The following is an 18111-nucleotide window of genomic DNA, read 5'->3' on the forward strand; positions in this document are numbered from 1 at the left end:
AAAATGTAATCTTGATTAGTGGTATAAATTCCGTTGATAAGGTTTCCTATTTAAGATGATGTACACAGCTATTGTGTGCCAAAAAAGCTCATTTCTTCGTTTAGACAGGCTGTTGAATTGCACATTATCTCAGAATTTGAGGGAGGAAGGAGATATCTCCTCATCAATAACCATGATTAATAATAGATTACATTTACTGGATTTGCTGTGCCACATGGTAACAGTTGGCAACTCTTGCCTTCCTCCATTTGCATTTTGTGTCACGTTATTTGAAAGTCAAATGATTACAGACATCAATTTAAGCAATATAGATGTTTCTTCCTTAGCAGACCCTTTAAACTGTTCCATTTAATGCTAAAATAACTATCAGAACACACATAAAGTGTTTTCCTCTGCTGACAGATGAGAAAATCAAATTGAAGAAATTGCACAAATGTGAAATAAAGGAGAGAAAGAATGCAAGGGGAGCAGATGGATTACCAAAGCAGCAGTGATACAGAATGGGGGAGGGCAGTAAAGGCATTTATGGTTTGTGCCCCATCCAACGTATCGTCTGAACAGTGACTCGGAATTGCAATCCTCCTGTCATACAAAGCATCCCATTTGTCAAGTAGTCTGAAACTTCAACGATGTAAAGCCTGATAGGAAACCTCACTGCTTTTATCTTTACACCAACAGAAGTTAAAAACTTAGATTTCTTCTTCAGTCATTATTAGCACCTTAACTGGGTCGTCTGAAAACACACGGTACTTCAGAGACCCTTGAGTGTCATTCACACATCTTTCTACTGGGAGTGTGCAGGTGATACTACAAAAAGAATTTCAGAGTTGTTGCAGGCTGCATTCTCAACAGCTTTACTAATTACAACTTGGAAATAGAAGTGTTCTTAGAAATATCTCTGCTAACAGTGATTCAGCAGTGTCAGTGAGCAGCCTCCAGTACAGTGTTTCACTGTTTCTACCACCAGCATCTTGTACCAACCTTCTGTTCCAAATCTCCCCTATTGCAGGTTAAGTTTCTCAGTTCATTATTAACTGCCATGGACATTGTTCTTTCCCTTTTGCTGAAACGTGGAGGTAGGTTTGATTACCTCATTCATCCCGAATGCACTATTGGGCTGTTAACTGCACCCAGATATTAACACTAAGTAAGAACAAATCAGTGTAAGCAAACACTTGCTCTCCTGATTCTAGGGGAAAACCTTGAAATATCTGATCTTTTTTTTCCCTTGGTATCTTTATGTCACATATGATGCAGAAAGACAGATTGTGTCTAAGAAGTCAAGACTTTCCCATTACTGAGATATTCAAGTTGCTGGATTAGCTGCTGATATTACTGAAGTATTCACCTGCTACCAGAAAGTGGAAAAAATATATAAGAGCTTCCTCAGTGTGAAACCACCCTCGTTAGCATACATCAGTCATTGCTGTAATGTGATCACTTGTGTTACTGGAGGGCAGGGTACAGGTAAGTGGAGAACCCAGCCAGCTGGCTGTCGTCAGCTGTGTATTAAATTACTTTTAACTAACTCTCATTTCCTGGGCTTATCCCAAGCCTCCATTACAACAAAATCTCCTTTATTATTATTATCCTTAGGTTACTGATACATACCCATAGCTTAAGCCCTGTCTAAAGCATTTTACAGTTGAACCTGTTTTGCTGTTGTTTTTTAGTAACTTTCAGTGTGATGACTACCAGTTTCCATAGTAAAAGCAAGCAGTCTCACCTCATTTCAAGTAAAGTGAGACACCTTATTAAAGGACCAGAATTAACTAATTTATCCACAGCCCCATTAATACAGAATCACAAACAGGAGCCTGCATCTAGATGCAACTTCAACAGCCAAGGCTGAGGTATCCCACCAGAGTTAAGAAGTTCATTGTGCCTGCTGCACCATTAACCTGGTTGTTTTTGTAATCTCTAGGCAAAATCCAGCACTTTCTACCAGCTTTCACTGCTTACCTTTATTCCAGGCTCCTGCAGCTTCGTACCGGCGACCTCTCTTAAAGTAACCTCCATTTCTCCCAAAACCTCTTGCCCTTCTGAAATCTGTTTCCGGAGAGCATTGTAATCCTCAATTAAACCCAGGACGTGGCGCCCATTTTTGTCTGCCCACATCCTATGCCCAGGAACGAGCCGAGGGGTACATGGTGTACCAGAAGATGAGGTGCTGCAGCAGTCTAAGTCGTCTTTAGAGGCACAGTGTGTACCTGGCACAGAAAAGCAGTACAGATTTGTTCTATCCTTACATAGCTGACATGAGACGTCTTTCAAACATGCACATACAGGGTACCTGTGGATGTACCTGTTTGTGCCAGTGAAAAGCCGTGTCTGTGCTTCTGCAGCTCACAAGTGTTTCTGCTGGCAGCAGGGCATTTGCAAGGATTTTCTATACATCAAAAGAGAATGAGAAAGAGCGTATCAATAGAAGTTAACACACATTAAAAAAATCATCCTGGGTCAACTTCTGTTCCTCTTTTCTACAAGAAGTAGGGAAATACAATGAATTTTCTTGTACTCAGGCCAAGCACCTTCCAAACTTCACCCACACTCATTATTTTTGGCATCTAGCCAGAGTTGAAGATATCTCCTAAACTCAAGATGTGGCTACAGCATAGCCTGATGAAGATATTTTAATCAGCTCCGTAAGGATGACACTCTCCAAAGCTACATCATACATAAGGTCAGACCTTGTATACCTATACAAGCAGTGGGAAGGGAGACTTTAGGCTGTATGTATGGAAAGCTGCAGAGCACTTCAGCAGCAAGACAGACCATTTTTGTGCCCTGTTCATCCATAGTGGGGCCATAACCCGAAATGCAGCCATAAGAATACATTTTCCCTGATGTGCTGCAACAGTATCACTTAACAGTGATTGAAATCAAGGTAAAATATTTCCCAAGAGCATAAAGGGGAAAACTGATTTATACAAAGACCATTCAGTGAACTTATTGATCCTTCCTGAGTCAACCACAGCAAATGCTATAGAAGCCTGCATTAAAATAAGAACCCTCCAGTAAGCAAAATTTCTGGCACTTTAACACAGCCATCCTTCCATCCCAGACATTTTCCACAAATGCTTTTCTTGAATGAAAAAGAAGTGACAGTTGGAGCCTGTAAGACAGCACAGTGTGCATGTCATCACCCTGTGCACTAACTGCTCTAGCATGAAAGGGATCTGAAGGGTTGATGGGCAGTTTCCAAACTGTAGAGTCGGTGTTGAATAAAGTTTTAAGAGCATCTTTAAACAAGGAACAGGTTCTACAGTGTAACCAAAGCACTTGTGGCACAGTACCGTTCATTCCTGCATAATGCTGAGATTGTTTGAAAAGATAATTGATATTCACAGCTGACACTGATCCCATTTCCTCCTTCTTTTCTTTTGAAAGCTGCTCCTCCAATTTTTCGTGCAAAGTCTTGTTTGTCTCTATGCTTCTTTCAAGCTGCACTCGCAAACTCTGTATTTCAGTCAGTAGTTCATGCAAGTCAACTGGATTATTCTGATCTTTTCGAAATTCTTCTGATGCATCACATCTGGGATCTGAAACGATTTGAAAGGAACACTTAACATCTTTCACAATTAAAATAATATCAGCCATTATCAGAATGCTGAACAAGTAAATTATAGCCAGTTTTATCCTCAATATTAAGAATTAACTACAAACGGCACTGAGATAATGGTTTGACAAAGCATGTCTTAATTGCTTTTACTCTCAAAAGATCTGAAGAGCTGAAAATTATTTTGTACTTTGTCCATAAAAGCTAATAAGTCTCATACCAACAGCAAAAATATAATAGTAAGAGAATGAAGAAGATTTACAAAATTTGAAGTGCAATAAAGCACAGTCTGGGGGAAAAAGAAGTAATGGGTAATCTTGGAGTACAGAGGAGGAATAGAGGACAACTGGGAGTTTAATTTTACACACTGCAGAGAAAAAGAAAACAGTGATCACCTGGCAACCAGCAACAAATCTGAGCATCACAAAAAAAAAAGGCTTCATCTTTCATAGAAGGGGGTCGGTACACCAAAAATTTCATGTGTTGCTGATGCTGAAATCAAACTGTTTTCCAGATAGTGGAAAGGATTCCAGTGGCGTGAGGTGGGTGCTGCTGCTCTCTAATCACATTACCAGTTCTGCAAGGAAATGTACTTCTACCCCTGAGCCAACAGTGGCTTAATGTCTAACACCAAGAGGGCTGTTCTGTAGTTAGGCACGAAATACAGTAACAGCAGGGCATATTACTTAATGTTGGAAGAAGAGAAAAGCTGACTTTCACAAGAACTTCCAGTGGGACATTTGCTGGATCCTGTATGCTGTACTGAGGGGCATTCTGCTGTTTTACCTAACCATGCTACCCCTATTTGGTGCCGTATCTTCCATTAAAGGCGGAAAGCAACCTGAACATGCCTGGTCAGAGCATAAGCACACCTTGCAGCTACACTTCCCAAGTAAAAAGCAATATTTTATCATCAGGCTGTTGCTTCTGCTTTTGCAAAGCAAACCCAAAGCAGCAGTGACCGAGCCCTACTGTCCTCTGACAAGATCATATCCAGGGAGAGAAGGGCTGCAAGAGCCAAGGGTAAAGAAATAACTGGGTTTATACCTGTCCTCTTCCTCCTTGCTTCCTCCAGCTTTTCATAAACTTTGATCTCAGTCCGGAGCGACTGCAGTAACTTCTCATTCTCAGAGAGCTGATGCTGCTTTACATTCATTTCTGTTTGCAACCTGTTAGGATCCAATAAATCACTAAGTTAATGGTTGAATTCTTACCCTTTATTTCAAAATCTAGAATCCGGTCCTCCTTCCTCAACAACTCCTCCGTTGCCTTTTGAATGTATCTATGAACCTGATTAATGTTAATGGCTATGGCTAAACACATCCACATCACACTGACAATTTTCTTTCTAAATGCATGTCTAAATGTGGACAGAATCTATACCTGTTTAATTCATTACGACTGCTGTAAATTTCACAGGTCAGATATCTGGTCTCGTCCTCCTTTTTGCCAATTTGTTTTTGCAACCTTTCATTTTCTTTCTTGATGCATTCATAATCCTCGTGAAGATGTTCAATGATTGCATTCTTTTTAGAAAGAGATTCTCTTAGCTTTTCATTTTCCTTTTGTTTATCTGAAAGAAGAAACACGTGGTGTTTGTATTGCCTATAACACATTAAAAGCTTTTCAACAGAATCAGCTCTCTTAGAGACCGACAGAAAATAGCAGCTGCTCTTGTGAGTTTTAGGATTTCACTTTTCCAATTGCTAAATGATTTTTTGCTGTATATATTTCCTGTGAAAATACAACATTTAATCCCCAAGACTTGCAACAGGTTCTTTAGGAGGGCTCAATAAAAACCTGTGTACAGCCTCCTTTGCCAATCCCCACATCTTGGAACTGATCAGAAGGAAAGCATTCAAAAACTAGCAGCAGCAATTTCCCAAAGAAGGCACATTAACTTTGATAATCCTCCCAGAATAACTTTTTTTAGTTGTTAGGAGGAAAAAAAAATAATAGGCTCGCTTCTGGGAGTTGCATCCATTCCATCTTGTCCCACAGAAATCCCTTCATCCTATCCTTCCCAGTCTTATCCATCTGCCAACTTTATCACAGCTGTCCTCCCTTCCTTGGTACAACAATTCCCCAGGACAAAGAACTGTTGGTAGGGACAAATGACTGCTGCGGCCAGAGGACTCCACAGGGACATTAAGTCACCCGAAGCGAACCAGCATTAGAAAAGAAAGAGGCAGGTTTGGCAAGGTAACACAAGGCAGAGTCATTCCAACTCCCAACAGTTACAAAATCATTCCTTCACCTTCAGTAGCTGTGCTGAAAGCACATGCAAATGGTAATACCACGTGCTGCTGACAACAAGCACCTTCAGCCTTCCACTGCTAACAGGATAAGCTAAGATTGGACCCAAGATGAAAGCAAGCAAGAGGTAAGTAGGCAGCTTTCCTCCAGGAACAAAAGGAAAAGAAGCTCACAGCTCTGGAGACATGGATATTATTTTAAAACTCAAGGGCAGCAATGCGTTATTCATCACAGTTCTTAATATAAAAAAGCAACACTGGTATTATCAGATCATATTGTCAGATGTAGAAACAAACAAAAGCTGTAATATTTTAACAAACAGTACATTTTAAACACAATGGTAAGCTGTAAGAGGCACCAAAACGAGGGCTTCAGAACACAGACATGGGGAAAAAAGGATTATGAAAATGGAAATAAAAGGCACAGAAGAAAGAGGGGAAAGGACATATAAAAAGAATGGTATATAAAAAGAAGAATGGAAAAATGAAAGCACACATCAAATGGAAAATGCTACGAATAAAGAGAAAGGAGCATTACTGCTTCACTTTTATCACTGTTAACCCCAGTGTGAGTGCTTATGGCTGAGCACGGAATTTCAGGTGTGGGAAGAACGGTGAAGGTAATTTAATGGACTGTAAATACTTCCTTGTTTTCTGATTTGGAATGAGTTGCAGTCTACTTCTGTAAAGCAGAGTTTTACGTTTTACCTCTGGATCCTTTTGCCAGCATTGCATTCAGAACTTGATTTTGCTTTCTCAGGAAATGTACTTCAGAAGTGAGAGAATTATGCTGCTCTGAGCCATGGATAAAATTGTTTGCAGAACCTATAAATATGTACATAAAAGATGATTTATGAGTCATCTCTAGGTCATTAAAGATTAAACTTTCCAGACAAGAACAATTTTTAAAATTGCAGAAAAACATGTTATGAAAGGTATTTATCCCCTATGTGTTTTGAAGGTTATCCTTACAGACTGAAAGACAGTTCAGGTTAATGCCAAGTAACCTAAAGCTCTGCATCACAAGTACCTCTCGTTGCTGGGCAGCCATTACCCAAATTGCAAAATTATCCCTGCTAGTCTTTAACTATCAGCCAACAACGCACCAGGACAAAATGCAGCAGTATTTTGTGACATTGCTATTTTAAAATAATGCAAACTGTACCAAGGTTTACCTGTAATTCTGTATTGCTCTGTTCATACAAACCACTGCAGAGACAGCTAGATTTTACAAATTAATTAATAATGACTAATGAAGGAAGTAATGTGATGTTCATATATACGATGCCATTTCAGTCCGGAGCGTAAGCGTGGAGTCACCATCTTTCCCTCCAGTTATAATTTATGATGGTAGGGATGAAGACTCATACCTCTTTATGTCAGATATTTAAGGTTTATATAGCTGAGCCTGTGTTGATCACCTTGGGCTTCCATCAGTGGTTATGGGGAGGCACAGGAACCCCCAGAGAGGGACACATCCTCTGCACATCCCTCTGGGGAGGAAATGAAATGAACTGTCCTCCAAAGGGAGGAACTTCTTGCCAGTGCCTCCAAGAGGAGCTGTGTGTGACTGGATTTTAATGTCTGACTGCTAGAAGCTCAGGGTTGGTGAATCCTACTCTGAAGGTCTCACATGGATGTGAGTGTTGAATCCTGTTGTATCCACATCAGGTGAACTCCAGCCTAAGTAATCCTCACAACGTACTGCATTTACACTACTCATCCCACATTGTACACCTTGAAAACTGCCATATTCCATTCTCAAGGCAGCTGCCTTGCAAACACAAGTCAAGTAACTGTTATTGCCCTTTATAACCTATTTCTAGTCAGTAAAGCACTTCAGAACCCACTGGAATTAACATTACCATTAAAAGTATTTTTCAGTTGATTGGTTATCCCAGCATCTACTATGCTTTAGTGCTCGAGATAATTGCATGAGTGTCAACTGTTTGGTTAATAGAGAAATAACCAGCTGGCAGAAAAATTAGTGGAATGTATGAGGAGGATGCCTTTCAGCTCTGGCAATTCAATTCAACTGGATGTGCTGCACTTCCTCTGAATAATCTCATTTTATTGTAATCCCAACTGAAGCTTTTACCAACTACCTAACTGCGATGTAGTGTGCCATGATATGCACCTCTTGTCATTACTGAAAGACTCACAGGCTCTAGAAGCTCAGCACTAATGGCATTTTACTATCTATATGTTAAAGAGTTGAGGTAGCTACGTGAACTCAAAAGGCTTTTTCCTTTCAGATTTTAACAAAGCAATTCAACTTCAAGTGGCAAACCTTGATGGTCTCATCTTGATTCTAATTTAATTTATTGCCCATCACCCAGCTTTATCCTATTTGAAAAGTTATGCTATCACAATCCGACCGAAAAGCTTTAGAATATAACTATTAGTTATCTTACATAATAAGGGATAATGCAGAGCCAGTGGTAATAAGGCCACAATCCTGCAATTTGACCTACTACTGAGACTACTACTTCTGTGCAGAGCCCTGCTGACATCAATTATGCTCTCCATAGATGCAAAGGTCCATCCAGCCAGAGTACAGTGAAGCATCAGGGCCTGCAATTGGGCTACACTTGAGTTTTCATTATGTTATGTGCTGAGCACTACGTGTGAGCACTAAGAAAGCGTACCTCGAAGGTTTCAAAGAAGCACTGGCTGAAAGACAGGCACTACAGAACATCACAGCAAGGAGGAAGGGAAGAAGCACTCGTTCCCAATGAAAGCAAAATAAAGGCAAAACAAAGCTGAAGGCTGAGGACAGACATTAGTTGCTTATGGGTTAAAAAAAAGGAAACAAAAACCCCTTTTAATGTTAACTGCTGTTATTAACATTTGAAACATAGGAAACTCAAAATTAAACCTTTGATTTTATTTTGATGCCTAACATTTGAAATGATTGAAGCAATTATTTCAGTTCTACTTGCACTGCAAATCTCAGCTCTGTAGTAATGATGTAGTCATTACCAGCACCTTGTATCACTTATAGAATGGTGGAAGCCCAGAGGCACTCAAATGCTTTGAAAATCAACTTATTAAAAATAGCATGGCAAAAAAAAGCGGGCAGGTGTGTGTGCATACATAGATGCAATATCTACCAAATAGTCAAGAAAAATTCTGTGTGTTAAATTTCTTTGAACACACAACTCAATATCAAACAAATTTAAGAGGCTCTCATCAGCAATTAAGTTCTGTTACAACTTGGTTTCGATTTTTAAAAGAAAACAGAGTAAGGATATTAAGTTAAAACTGAAAAAACTGCTTTGAAGATTATGACTCAAAGCTAAAATCCCCTTCAGCTCCACTTGGGAACTTGTTTTTACACTGAAAGTTAGAACATAAAATAACAAAACCCCACGAACAAAACCCATCTATTATGAAAATAAGTAGCATCATTACTCGAAGAGAAGATATCTGAGAACATGAAAGGGATCTTCAGAACTGAGAGAATAAGGAAGAGCAGAAAGAACACCATAACAAAAAGGAACAGCTGTAACACACAGTTGTTTTTTCTTTTCTTTTTGAAGATTTTCCTCCATGCATTGCTAGGTGCACCAAGGCAACAAGAAGACAGACAGAAAGCATAAGACAGTTCATAAAGAAAATATACTTTCACTGCATTAATGGATGCCCTTGCCAGAATCTTTATGAAGCCGTAGCAGAGCTGGAAGTGTTTCAGTGTGGTTATTTCAAGAGAACGGTGTGCCTTTCCAGCACTGTAAATACTTCATGTATGAAATGGATGCTTTTTTTATACACCATTCCAGCAGTGTAAATTATTCCTGAAAGCACACTGCCATTTGTAGCCAGTATCCATTTAAACAACAACAGAAACGGATCACGGCGATGATGTAAAACGTAATGAATCTAATGTCAATATTAGTGAAACTGAGTTAAGAGAAGAGCATTGATGTATTCACTGCCTGCTTCCACTCTGAGTAATATTACATATTAATCAATCGTCCTATAGGGAAAAACTTGGGAAGGAGAACAAGAAAAGAGCAAAATGTGGGAAGGTATGTCTGGTGCTGTGTGCTTGAAAGGTGCTAGGAAATGGTCCTGAGTGGGAGCCTGGCCACCATCTCATGACAAGTTTTAAATGCACCACTGAGCTGAGTTTTCAGAGGTGCCGAATACTACCAAGAGAGAGCACAGTAATTCTGAATTTGCATGTTTATTTTTAGTCTTTTTCATCCACTGCTTTATATTAGAGTTTGGAATGAAAACCCACTCTATGTTCAAATTTCCATCGGTTTGACAGGTACTTCTCATTAAAAACTCACAATGTCGTTTTGTGTAGAACACATTTATCATAGTAATCACTTCAAATGACAGGTTGAACAACAAGGCCCAGGCTGTGCTCTACTGTGGCTATTTGTCCTTTATGTACACAAACCTGGCTTCATAGGCAGTCAGAGAGCTGCACAGAAGGCACTGTGCTGTATGTGGAGCACTGACCAACCTGAGTACACAGGGAGGAGAGGTATGAGCGCTAATTCCACAGCATTCCTCCTTCATATCAATAGCAGCAATGTAATTTAGAGCAAATACCCTCCTCTTTTCATACTGGGCTTGGGCCCAATTGAAATTATGTTGTTAAAATTGGCTTCCTCACCTACAACTGCCCCCGGCTGGATGTGGCAGAGGATTAAGAGGGTGACATCCTAACATCCAAGACCATTATAACAATAATGATGTCCTAAAGGCAAAAGGAAGCGGGCTGTTCTCTGATAACAGAACTAGAAGGTCATTCAATTTTCTGGGTGAAATTCAACCACAGTAACATCAAATGGCTTAAAACAACCTGGTAGCACTTCGGTCCTGTTCTCTTAGCAACACTTGCAAGTGTGGTGTACCTGCATCCCACAGAAGCTCTGTGCATCTGTATTGCTTCAAGGAATGGAGTTAAGGTTAGGATTAGGCATTTGTTCCCTCAGGCTTCAGGCAGAAGAGGTGGATTTAAGTTATCAGCAGATAAATTCTTACCTTGATCTAGCTCTTTGTCTCTCACTTGCCTCTCAAGCTGCTTCCTCAGTCTCTCATTGTTTTTTATGGAGTATTCTAAACGTTGTCTCAGGATTCGAATTTCATTCAGATACTCCATTAATAACTCTGCATGAACCAAGAGATCACTTCTTATTTACAAGAAATTCTTCTTATTTGGACCACTTCTTATTTAGAGTAAATGACTGTATCCCTCTCCACTGAGCACTCCTGTCAAATCTAATGTGTGTTACGACACAGAACCATTCAAAATGTTACACACTAAGTAACTGTCTCCACAACAGGCATTTCTCCATTTGGGCCCAAACCACACATGTCCTGAGAACTACTCTAAATGTTAACAATGGTCCAGTTTTCAGGCTTTTTAAACATGATCTTCCTAAAAAAACTGTAGCAGATGGAAATAACATCTAGTTAGAACATTGCCTACATTCAGACATGAATCCAAACCTCTGCAATACAGCCAAACATTCAGACTAAACACACTAAGAGTACACATTCTTCCTTATAACAATAGGAAGCCTACTGGAGTAATTCAGATATAAATTTGACTTTGGCTCACACAATGCATACCTTAATAAATAAATCTGCTCTATCAAGTTTCATTACCATACCTGTTCCTTCTTGCTTTGCCATTCTACAATTCTTCTTCCACTGGCTGTAAGTTTCAGCGTTACCCAGGAACTTATCTGTTTTAGCTGTCACTATCTTATTTGCCAGTTTATCCATGTCATACACTCCTGGTTTACTCTGCAATATTTTTCTCCTGCACACGACGTGCTATCTCAGCTATTAAATTTTCATTGCTGCCTGTAACAAACTGCTGCCAGCACCGCTCGTGCTTAGTGAAACTATCCAGGTCAAACATGACACCGCTTATTAATTATGCAGCACTTACAATTCTCAAGGAAACACAACACTGGCTTTTATAAAATTAGAAAATCTTTCTTTTTCAGTGCAATAATCTCTTGACAATTGTCTATTTTCCCTCATAACTTGTCTATTTAAAGACCGTCTGGAGTACCGTAAAAGATGATAGTCTAAAACAACAAAGACAAAATATCGTAGTTAATTTTGTTTCAAACAGGAGGTAGTTCAAATCGTTGTCATCTCTGTATGCCTTATTACTGAAATTGCAATGATTATGCAAGATACTGGAAAGCTGAAGCAGACAAACATTCTTCATTATTTCTTAATTAGTTCCCTCGTGTCTTATTTATCGCAGTTTCCCCAATATCTTCATTGGGAAGATTATTACCTGGGGGAAATTTGCTTGGCAGAAGTGCCAGTGTGGCATGCTGTCCTTCTCCTAGGTCATGTCTGGGCTCTGGTGATCCAAGAGATGACTTCTCTGACAAATCAAAATCAGACAGGCTATGAAGAGCAGATGGTACAGGTGATTCATCCTTAAGCTCCTCATACATCGTGGCATTCTTCTCATTTTCCCTTTTGAGACAGGCAACATGTTTTAAAATATAAGAATTATTCTATTATTTTGGGAGCAGGAAAAGAAAGCATGGTATCATGTTTACAGGACAAAGGTAAAGCAAGTGATTTTAGGTGACTAAACATTACAGAGTACTATGTTAGCTGCATATATCAAGATTGAAATCCAAACCTCACTGAAGTCAGCAGGAACAACCAATGAATCTGAAGCCCAATGTTCACACTGCAGCACAAGGTGGTCACCTCTGTGCTAAGGGGACCTCAAACTGCCTTCAATAGAAAGCTGAGGACTTCTGTAGCACAAAAGAACCCCAGGCTGGCAAGAAACCCAACATATGCAGCCAACACCTGCTCCCTTCACCTTCACCCTTATGCTGCTTTCTTCAGCAGAATGGTGTTTTGACAATGAAGTACAACAGAACTGTATACTGGTGCACCAAGATCACACAACCAGAAAAGCTACCCTTTCTAGCAGCTGCAATTAGGATAATACCTAAATACACACAGTGGTGTCTTACAGCACAACAGCGAACATTTTGTTTCTTTGTGAAAGGGAAAACCTGGCAACACGATGGTTTGCCTCAGTAATTAAACCATGCATTGGTGAAACAATGGCAGAGGTTGGCGGTGGATGCCATGTCCCTGGAGACATTCAAGGTGAGGCCAGACCAGGCTCTGAGCACCCTGACCAAGATGCAGATGTCTCTGCTCAATGCAGGAAGGTGGACCTTTAATGATCCCTTCCAAATGATTCCATGATTTGCTGAGTAGAGCAAAAAAAAACTAAGCTTGTTTTCTGTGAATATTTTACTAACAAAATGTATATTACTGAAACAGGCAGCATAAAAAAAGTCCTCTCCAAAAACTAAGACAGTTAGGTTGGGCTGCAAAACATGGAGCATCCTTACCAACTTGTCAAACAACAATACACTTAAATAACACTGAGTTGCACTCTTACCTTTGAGCTAATTCATAAAGTATGGTAACTTCTGCACCTACTGACTCTCCTGCAAAGCAAAAGCATCTGATTAAAGAGAGACTGAGAATAATTTTTGCTTCCCCTCCATTTCAAGCTACTCAAACACAGAATGGTAAATTAATGAGAATTTAGAGAAGCCAGTGGATTCTCAACACGCTGTGCATTCATGTCAAATACGTACGTGAGAAAAACTACTTAAAACACAGCAACAAAAGTTTCTTTGAGTTCAAAAAAATGACCAAGGAAGGACTGAGCAACATATGTGCCAGATTTTACACAGATTTTAGTGTTTTAGTTAGCAGACAGAGATGAAATATCCCGCTACATGACAAAAGGATTAGGGGCACTACTACTGCCACTGCTACTTCAATAAAAATTACACAAGAACCATTCCAGCTCACTTGGATGTTGGCCATCTGGAGCCAAGCTAACAAGCTGTCCTTAATAAAGGAGCACACACAGGGCTCTCAGTGGCACGGTGTGTAAGCACACACACAACTCAGTGCTAGAGACCTGGGCTCAGACACTGATTTGAATTAGGAAATAAGAATTGTGTCGTGTCACCTTGGCTCGGCACAGTGCAAAATTTTTGTGCAATTAAGCAAAAGTGGCAGGCAAGAGTTGCACAGCTCAGATTTCAGGGGAGTGAACTGAAGGTTAGGATGGAAATGCAGAGACAGACGGCTGTTTATGCACCTTCTTTACAGTCAGTTCCTAGTAAGCTGGATGTTCTTTATCGCCCTACAAACATCATTTTATTTTACAGTGTGATTCAGTGCAATAGCATTGTGTTAGATACATTGAATTGTCTCAGTTGTCAGTGGCTTTTCATAGTATATAGGATACCATCTGTTGGCTCGGTGGGTTTTTTTGGTTTTGTTTTTTATTTTTAAGACATTTAATGTTTATTCACTGCACACTCTTCCTATTTTTAATGCAAGGAATCTCTGTTGCCACCAAAACCACTGAAGACACTCAATCTCTTATTACACTGCTATGACACACTGCCCGTTAATGCCTTTTTCTCATATACAGCTCCCTTCCATGAGCCATCACAAACAGCAAAATGCTGCAACTATCTTTAAAGAAAGACAGAATACAGATCATTGCAGGGCTGGGAACTGAACGTTTCCAAAGGGATCTTCCAGAAGCAATGTCAGAAAGACACAGGGGGTCTGGGTCCCTTTTTTTAGGGCAATTCAAGTGCTTGGCTGAAGATGTCCGTTTTGCAGCTGACATCTGCAGAAGCTCTACCAGCTGGGTGACAAACAGCACCATTTGCAATCATAGGACTGAAATTAAAACTTTAATAAACTATAACCACTGGGTTTTGAGCAGTGTAAAATCCTCTAAGACAACTCAAAATGGAAGGTGCCAATACAGAGGGCAACTGCAAAGGTAAAACCCAGTCTTTTTGGATCTTCCAAGCCAGTCCATCACATAACACATCCAGAAGCAACCATGAGAAAGCAAGGGTTCCATTTCCACAGACACAAAACTCTACACGAACGCACTTCAAACAAGCACAAAGCTTTGCTACTTACCATACAGGAGTTTCCTTTCCAGCTTTTCAAACAGCAGCACACTTTGATTCAGCTGCTCACGGAAGCCTTCAGCAACGTAATAATCCACATCACTGGCTTGAAGCAGTTCCTCAAAAGCCTTAATAAGGCTCGTCAGATGCTGATGGTAAGTGACACAGCCACAGCGGATCTCTTTAATTTGGTGGTGTTGAATGGAAAGCTCTTGAGCTTGTGAACGAACTAATGAATCATATCTGAGGAAATGAAATTATCTTTGAAAGTAATTTTCTGACCGTAAATAACATTTAAATATAAATAAAAAGTGAATTAAATTTATATTTCTAAGCTATAATTTTATGGGACTCGATTTTCTTTTAAAATGCTTTTATGGCCACAATGACAAACGCTTTGTCTCTAAGTGCTGAGTTTTGTATCTGTGGGCATAACTGGTGGTTATTGTCCCTCACTTAACTGCTTCATTTTTAAGATGTGCAGAAACTACAATGAACTGGATTGTCTGCCTGAAAGTAACACAGATTGCATCGAAGGTGCCAAAATAAATAAGGCAGAATACACTAAGAGAATGTTAAAGAATACACTTATTTTTTCCTGTTATTATTATTGTTTTTTACTCAGCACGCAAACTTTCTATACTGGCCACCAGGAGCACATTTGACTTTCATCCACCTTGATGAATTCTGCACATCTCTGCATGCTTATTACCAAAGACATGACCATGGCAAACACTGCAGTGTTCAAACTCTTCTCCACAAGCTAGGGTCTACATATCAGTTCAGAACAGTTGAATTTATTCTGCACTTGTGAATGTAGACACCTCCTTTATTTTGCAACTATCTGTAGCACAGATGCACTCCCTTTTATGGAATCAAACATCAGCGGATCTGAAAAAATGCAGGGAGTCAAAGAATAGAGGGCATAAACAAAATTTATGATGGTGTGGGTTGTTACGGCATTTTTATTGTCATTTGTATCGGGAGAGACACATAATTCATTTTGGGGTCTGTCATTTGTGACTCGTGTCGTTGTTCTACACAGTGGCCATAAAAACCTCACAGAGCTCCATACCTTCCCATTCCTTAATTCACACAGTTACATCTCCCTTTGTAATATGAAAGAGGTGTACTTTCAAGGAATGTAAATTTATACATGCTATGTAGTAAGATTGTATTTTATGACAGCAACACTAGAAGATAAACAACTGTCCATGTTGCTGGTTGCTCGCTGTCTCCAAATATTTCTACCCAAGCATTCCAAAGAAAGCCAACAGGATGAATACCTTTCCTTGTAATGCTTCCTGTTATTCAATCAGCCCTCAAGAAATTAATGACACTACAGTCAGGGAAAAAAAAAGGTTGGGTCTTATGAGCCCACATTTTATGTCTGTGATTTCTGTATATGCTATCAGAGATGCTGCCCCTAGTCCTTCCATATGAAAAATAGGACTGATACTTCCCAGCCTCCCATAAATGATTTTCTAGCTTACAAGTTTATGCCATAAAATTTCATTCATTAATTTCAACATATATATACTTCTACATCCTTCAAAGAAGGCACTACAGCACACAGCTGCAAAACAAATTATAACTAGTCTCAAATTCTTATTTTACACATGAAGTGTGGTCACACAAACAGAGGGGTTTGTATGAACATGTCAGCCAGCTTCCCAGGGAAATGTTTGTAGCTTAGTGGGACCTTCCATTTCCTTATGCATGTCAACTGACAGAAACAACCTCTGAGTGATGTAAGGTCATCCCACCTCATAGAGTAACCAAGGATATTTGAGTTTGCTCAGGAGAGGATATTTCACTGCAGAGCTGTGGGCCTGAGGTGTGGAAAGAGATCCATAGCATCCCTACTGCAGGCAGTATGAGCTTTTCAGTAGTTCTGCACTAAGAAATATAGTAATTTGTACTTCAAGACATCTCTTAATTAAATGCTTCAGTTCTTTTATATTATATTAGTAAAATTCATCATTTAGTGCAACACAGTTGTATGTGAATAAAATCTATCACTTGGCAGTGCTGTTTAGAAAAAGGAACCTGAAGCAGTAACAACTTTACTCACTTGGATGGTGATGTGTCTCTCCGTTTCTTTTGAAGGCTGTACATGTCATCAGGATGCATATCTGCAACCAGCTCTTTTTTGAGGTCTGTCTCATTAGCTGAGAGTATTTCCTTAAAGTTTTGTGCTGGCCACAAGGTTTGCGCTTTTGAAGACTGTGAATTCCTATTTTCGGTGTGAATCTCACAATCCTTCAGCTGATGTAAACCAGGAAACGGTTTGATTTCCTGCATAGCTGTATCTTGTACAAAACGTCCTTCCCCAGGCAAAGCTGCATCACTCAGCACTGCACTGGAAATACCACTCAATAAAAGCTGGTCAGAGGTCTGTAAATGAAATACGAACATTTGGTACTTTTCAAGTTCAGACTGCATACTCTTAATTCTTTGTTTCAGTTCTTCTGTATCATCTACGACTTCACAGTCATCAAGTGCATCTGTGCTTGTTACACTCGATTTGAGAGAACGAAGACACTTGGAACCTGAATGTGCTGTGGCTGAGTCAGTGTCCTCATGTTCCACTGAATAAAGCTCTTCATTTGTTTCTTTTAATGAATGCTGGATATTCACATCGCTAATGTCATGATGATTTTCCATTTCTGAAAAACAGGAGGCTCGTGTGTGAATATTAATATTTATTTATCTAACATTCTGTTCTTAACAGCACTAGAACGAATTCATTTACTTCCATAATGACTGAATAAAAATGCAGAATAATTACGAACTGCACCACACTTGTTTTGGCCCTTTCACCCCTTTCTGTGATCTGCCCATTAATTCAACTTGAACATCAAATAGTGCAAACTCCTTATCAGCTGTCAAATAACCAGTACTGAAAATAAATCCACTTTCTTTTCCCACAAGACTGAAGAGTACTTTTGGTACATTCACTTCTAAATCAGAGACACTGACGATGCCCACTTCTTTCCAGCCAAAGGGATGATAACTTCAGACATAAGGCAGTGAGGTTTAAAAGCTGACTGCATGACCTTAAATGTGTCTTTCTAAAACTTCTAATTATATATTCTTTTTCTTCTCACTTCAAAATCCATGTAAAACCATTTGGAGCAAAAAGTTGGTGGAATTTTAAAAAGACTATTAACAAAACAGTAAAATTTGAGAAAAGAGTCTTTAATAACATCTTTTTAAAATGTGCTCAAAACAAAATTCATTAAAACGTTCACTGCTAAAGGTTTTACCAGCACTGATTTGGCATTCACAGCACATCTCTTGGTTGTCTTTGCCACTC

The 18111-nt window shown here is 39.5% G+C and overlaps 1 protein-coding gene across 3 annotated transcripts in view; it reads right to left on the minus strand.

Annotated features, from left to right (window-relative positions):
- CDK5RAP2 (CDK5 regulatory subunit associated protein 2) overlaps positions 1–18111 on the minus strand; it is a 72750-nt gene that overhangs the window by 5396 nt on the left and 49243 nt on the right. For all 3 annotated transcript variants that reach the window (XM_048965807.1, XM_048965809.1, XM_048965808.1), the window contains 11 exons: positions 16867–17461; positions 14803–15035; positions 13238–13286; positions 12092–12279; positions 10816–10941; positions 6523–6639; positions 4943–5132; positions 4607–4728; positions 3297–3542; positions 2306–2389; positions 1963–2210 (listed from right to left, as the gene is read on the minus strand). In XM_048965807.1, the coding sequence (XP_048821764.1) occupies positions 1963–2210; positions 2306–2389; positions 3297–3542; positions 4607–4728; positions 4943–5132; positions 6523–6639; positions 10816–10941; positions 12092–12279; positions 13238–13286; positions 14803–15035; positions 16867–17461 (2198 nt within the window). The remainder of the gene's footprint in view (positions 1–1962; positions 2211–2305; positions 2390–3296; positions 3543–4606; positions 4729–4942; positions 5133–6522; positions 6640–10815; positions 10942–12091; positions 12280–13237; positions 13287–14802; positions 15036–16866; positions 17462–18111) is intronic.

This window comes from Lagopus muta, chromosome 19 (assembly GCF_023343835.1).
Source record: "Lagopus muta isolate bLagMut1 chromosome 19, bLagMut1 primary, whole genome shotgun sequence".
NCBI lineage: Eukaryota > Metazoa > Chordata > Aves > Galliformes > Phasianidae > Lagopus > Lagopus muta.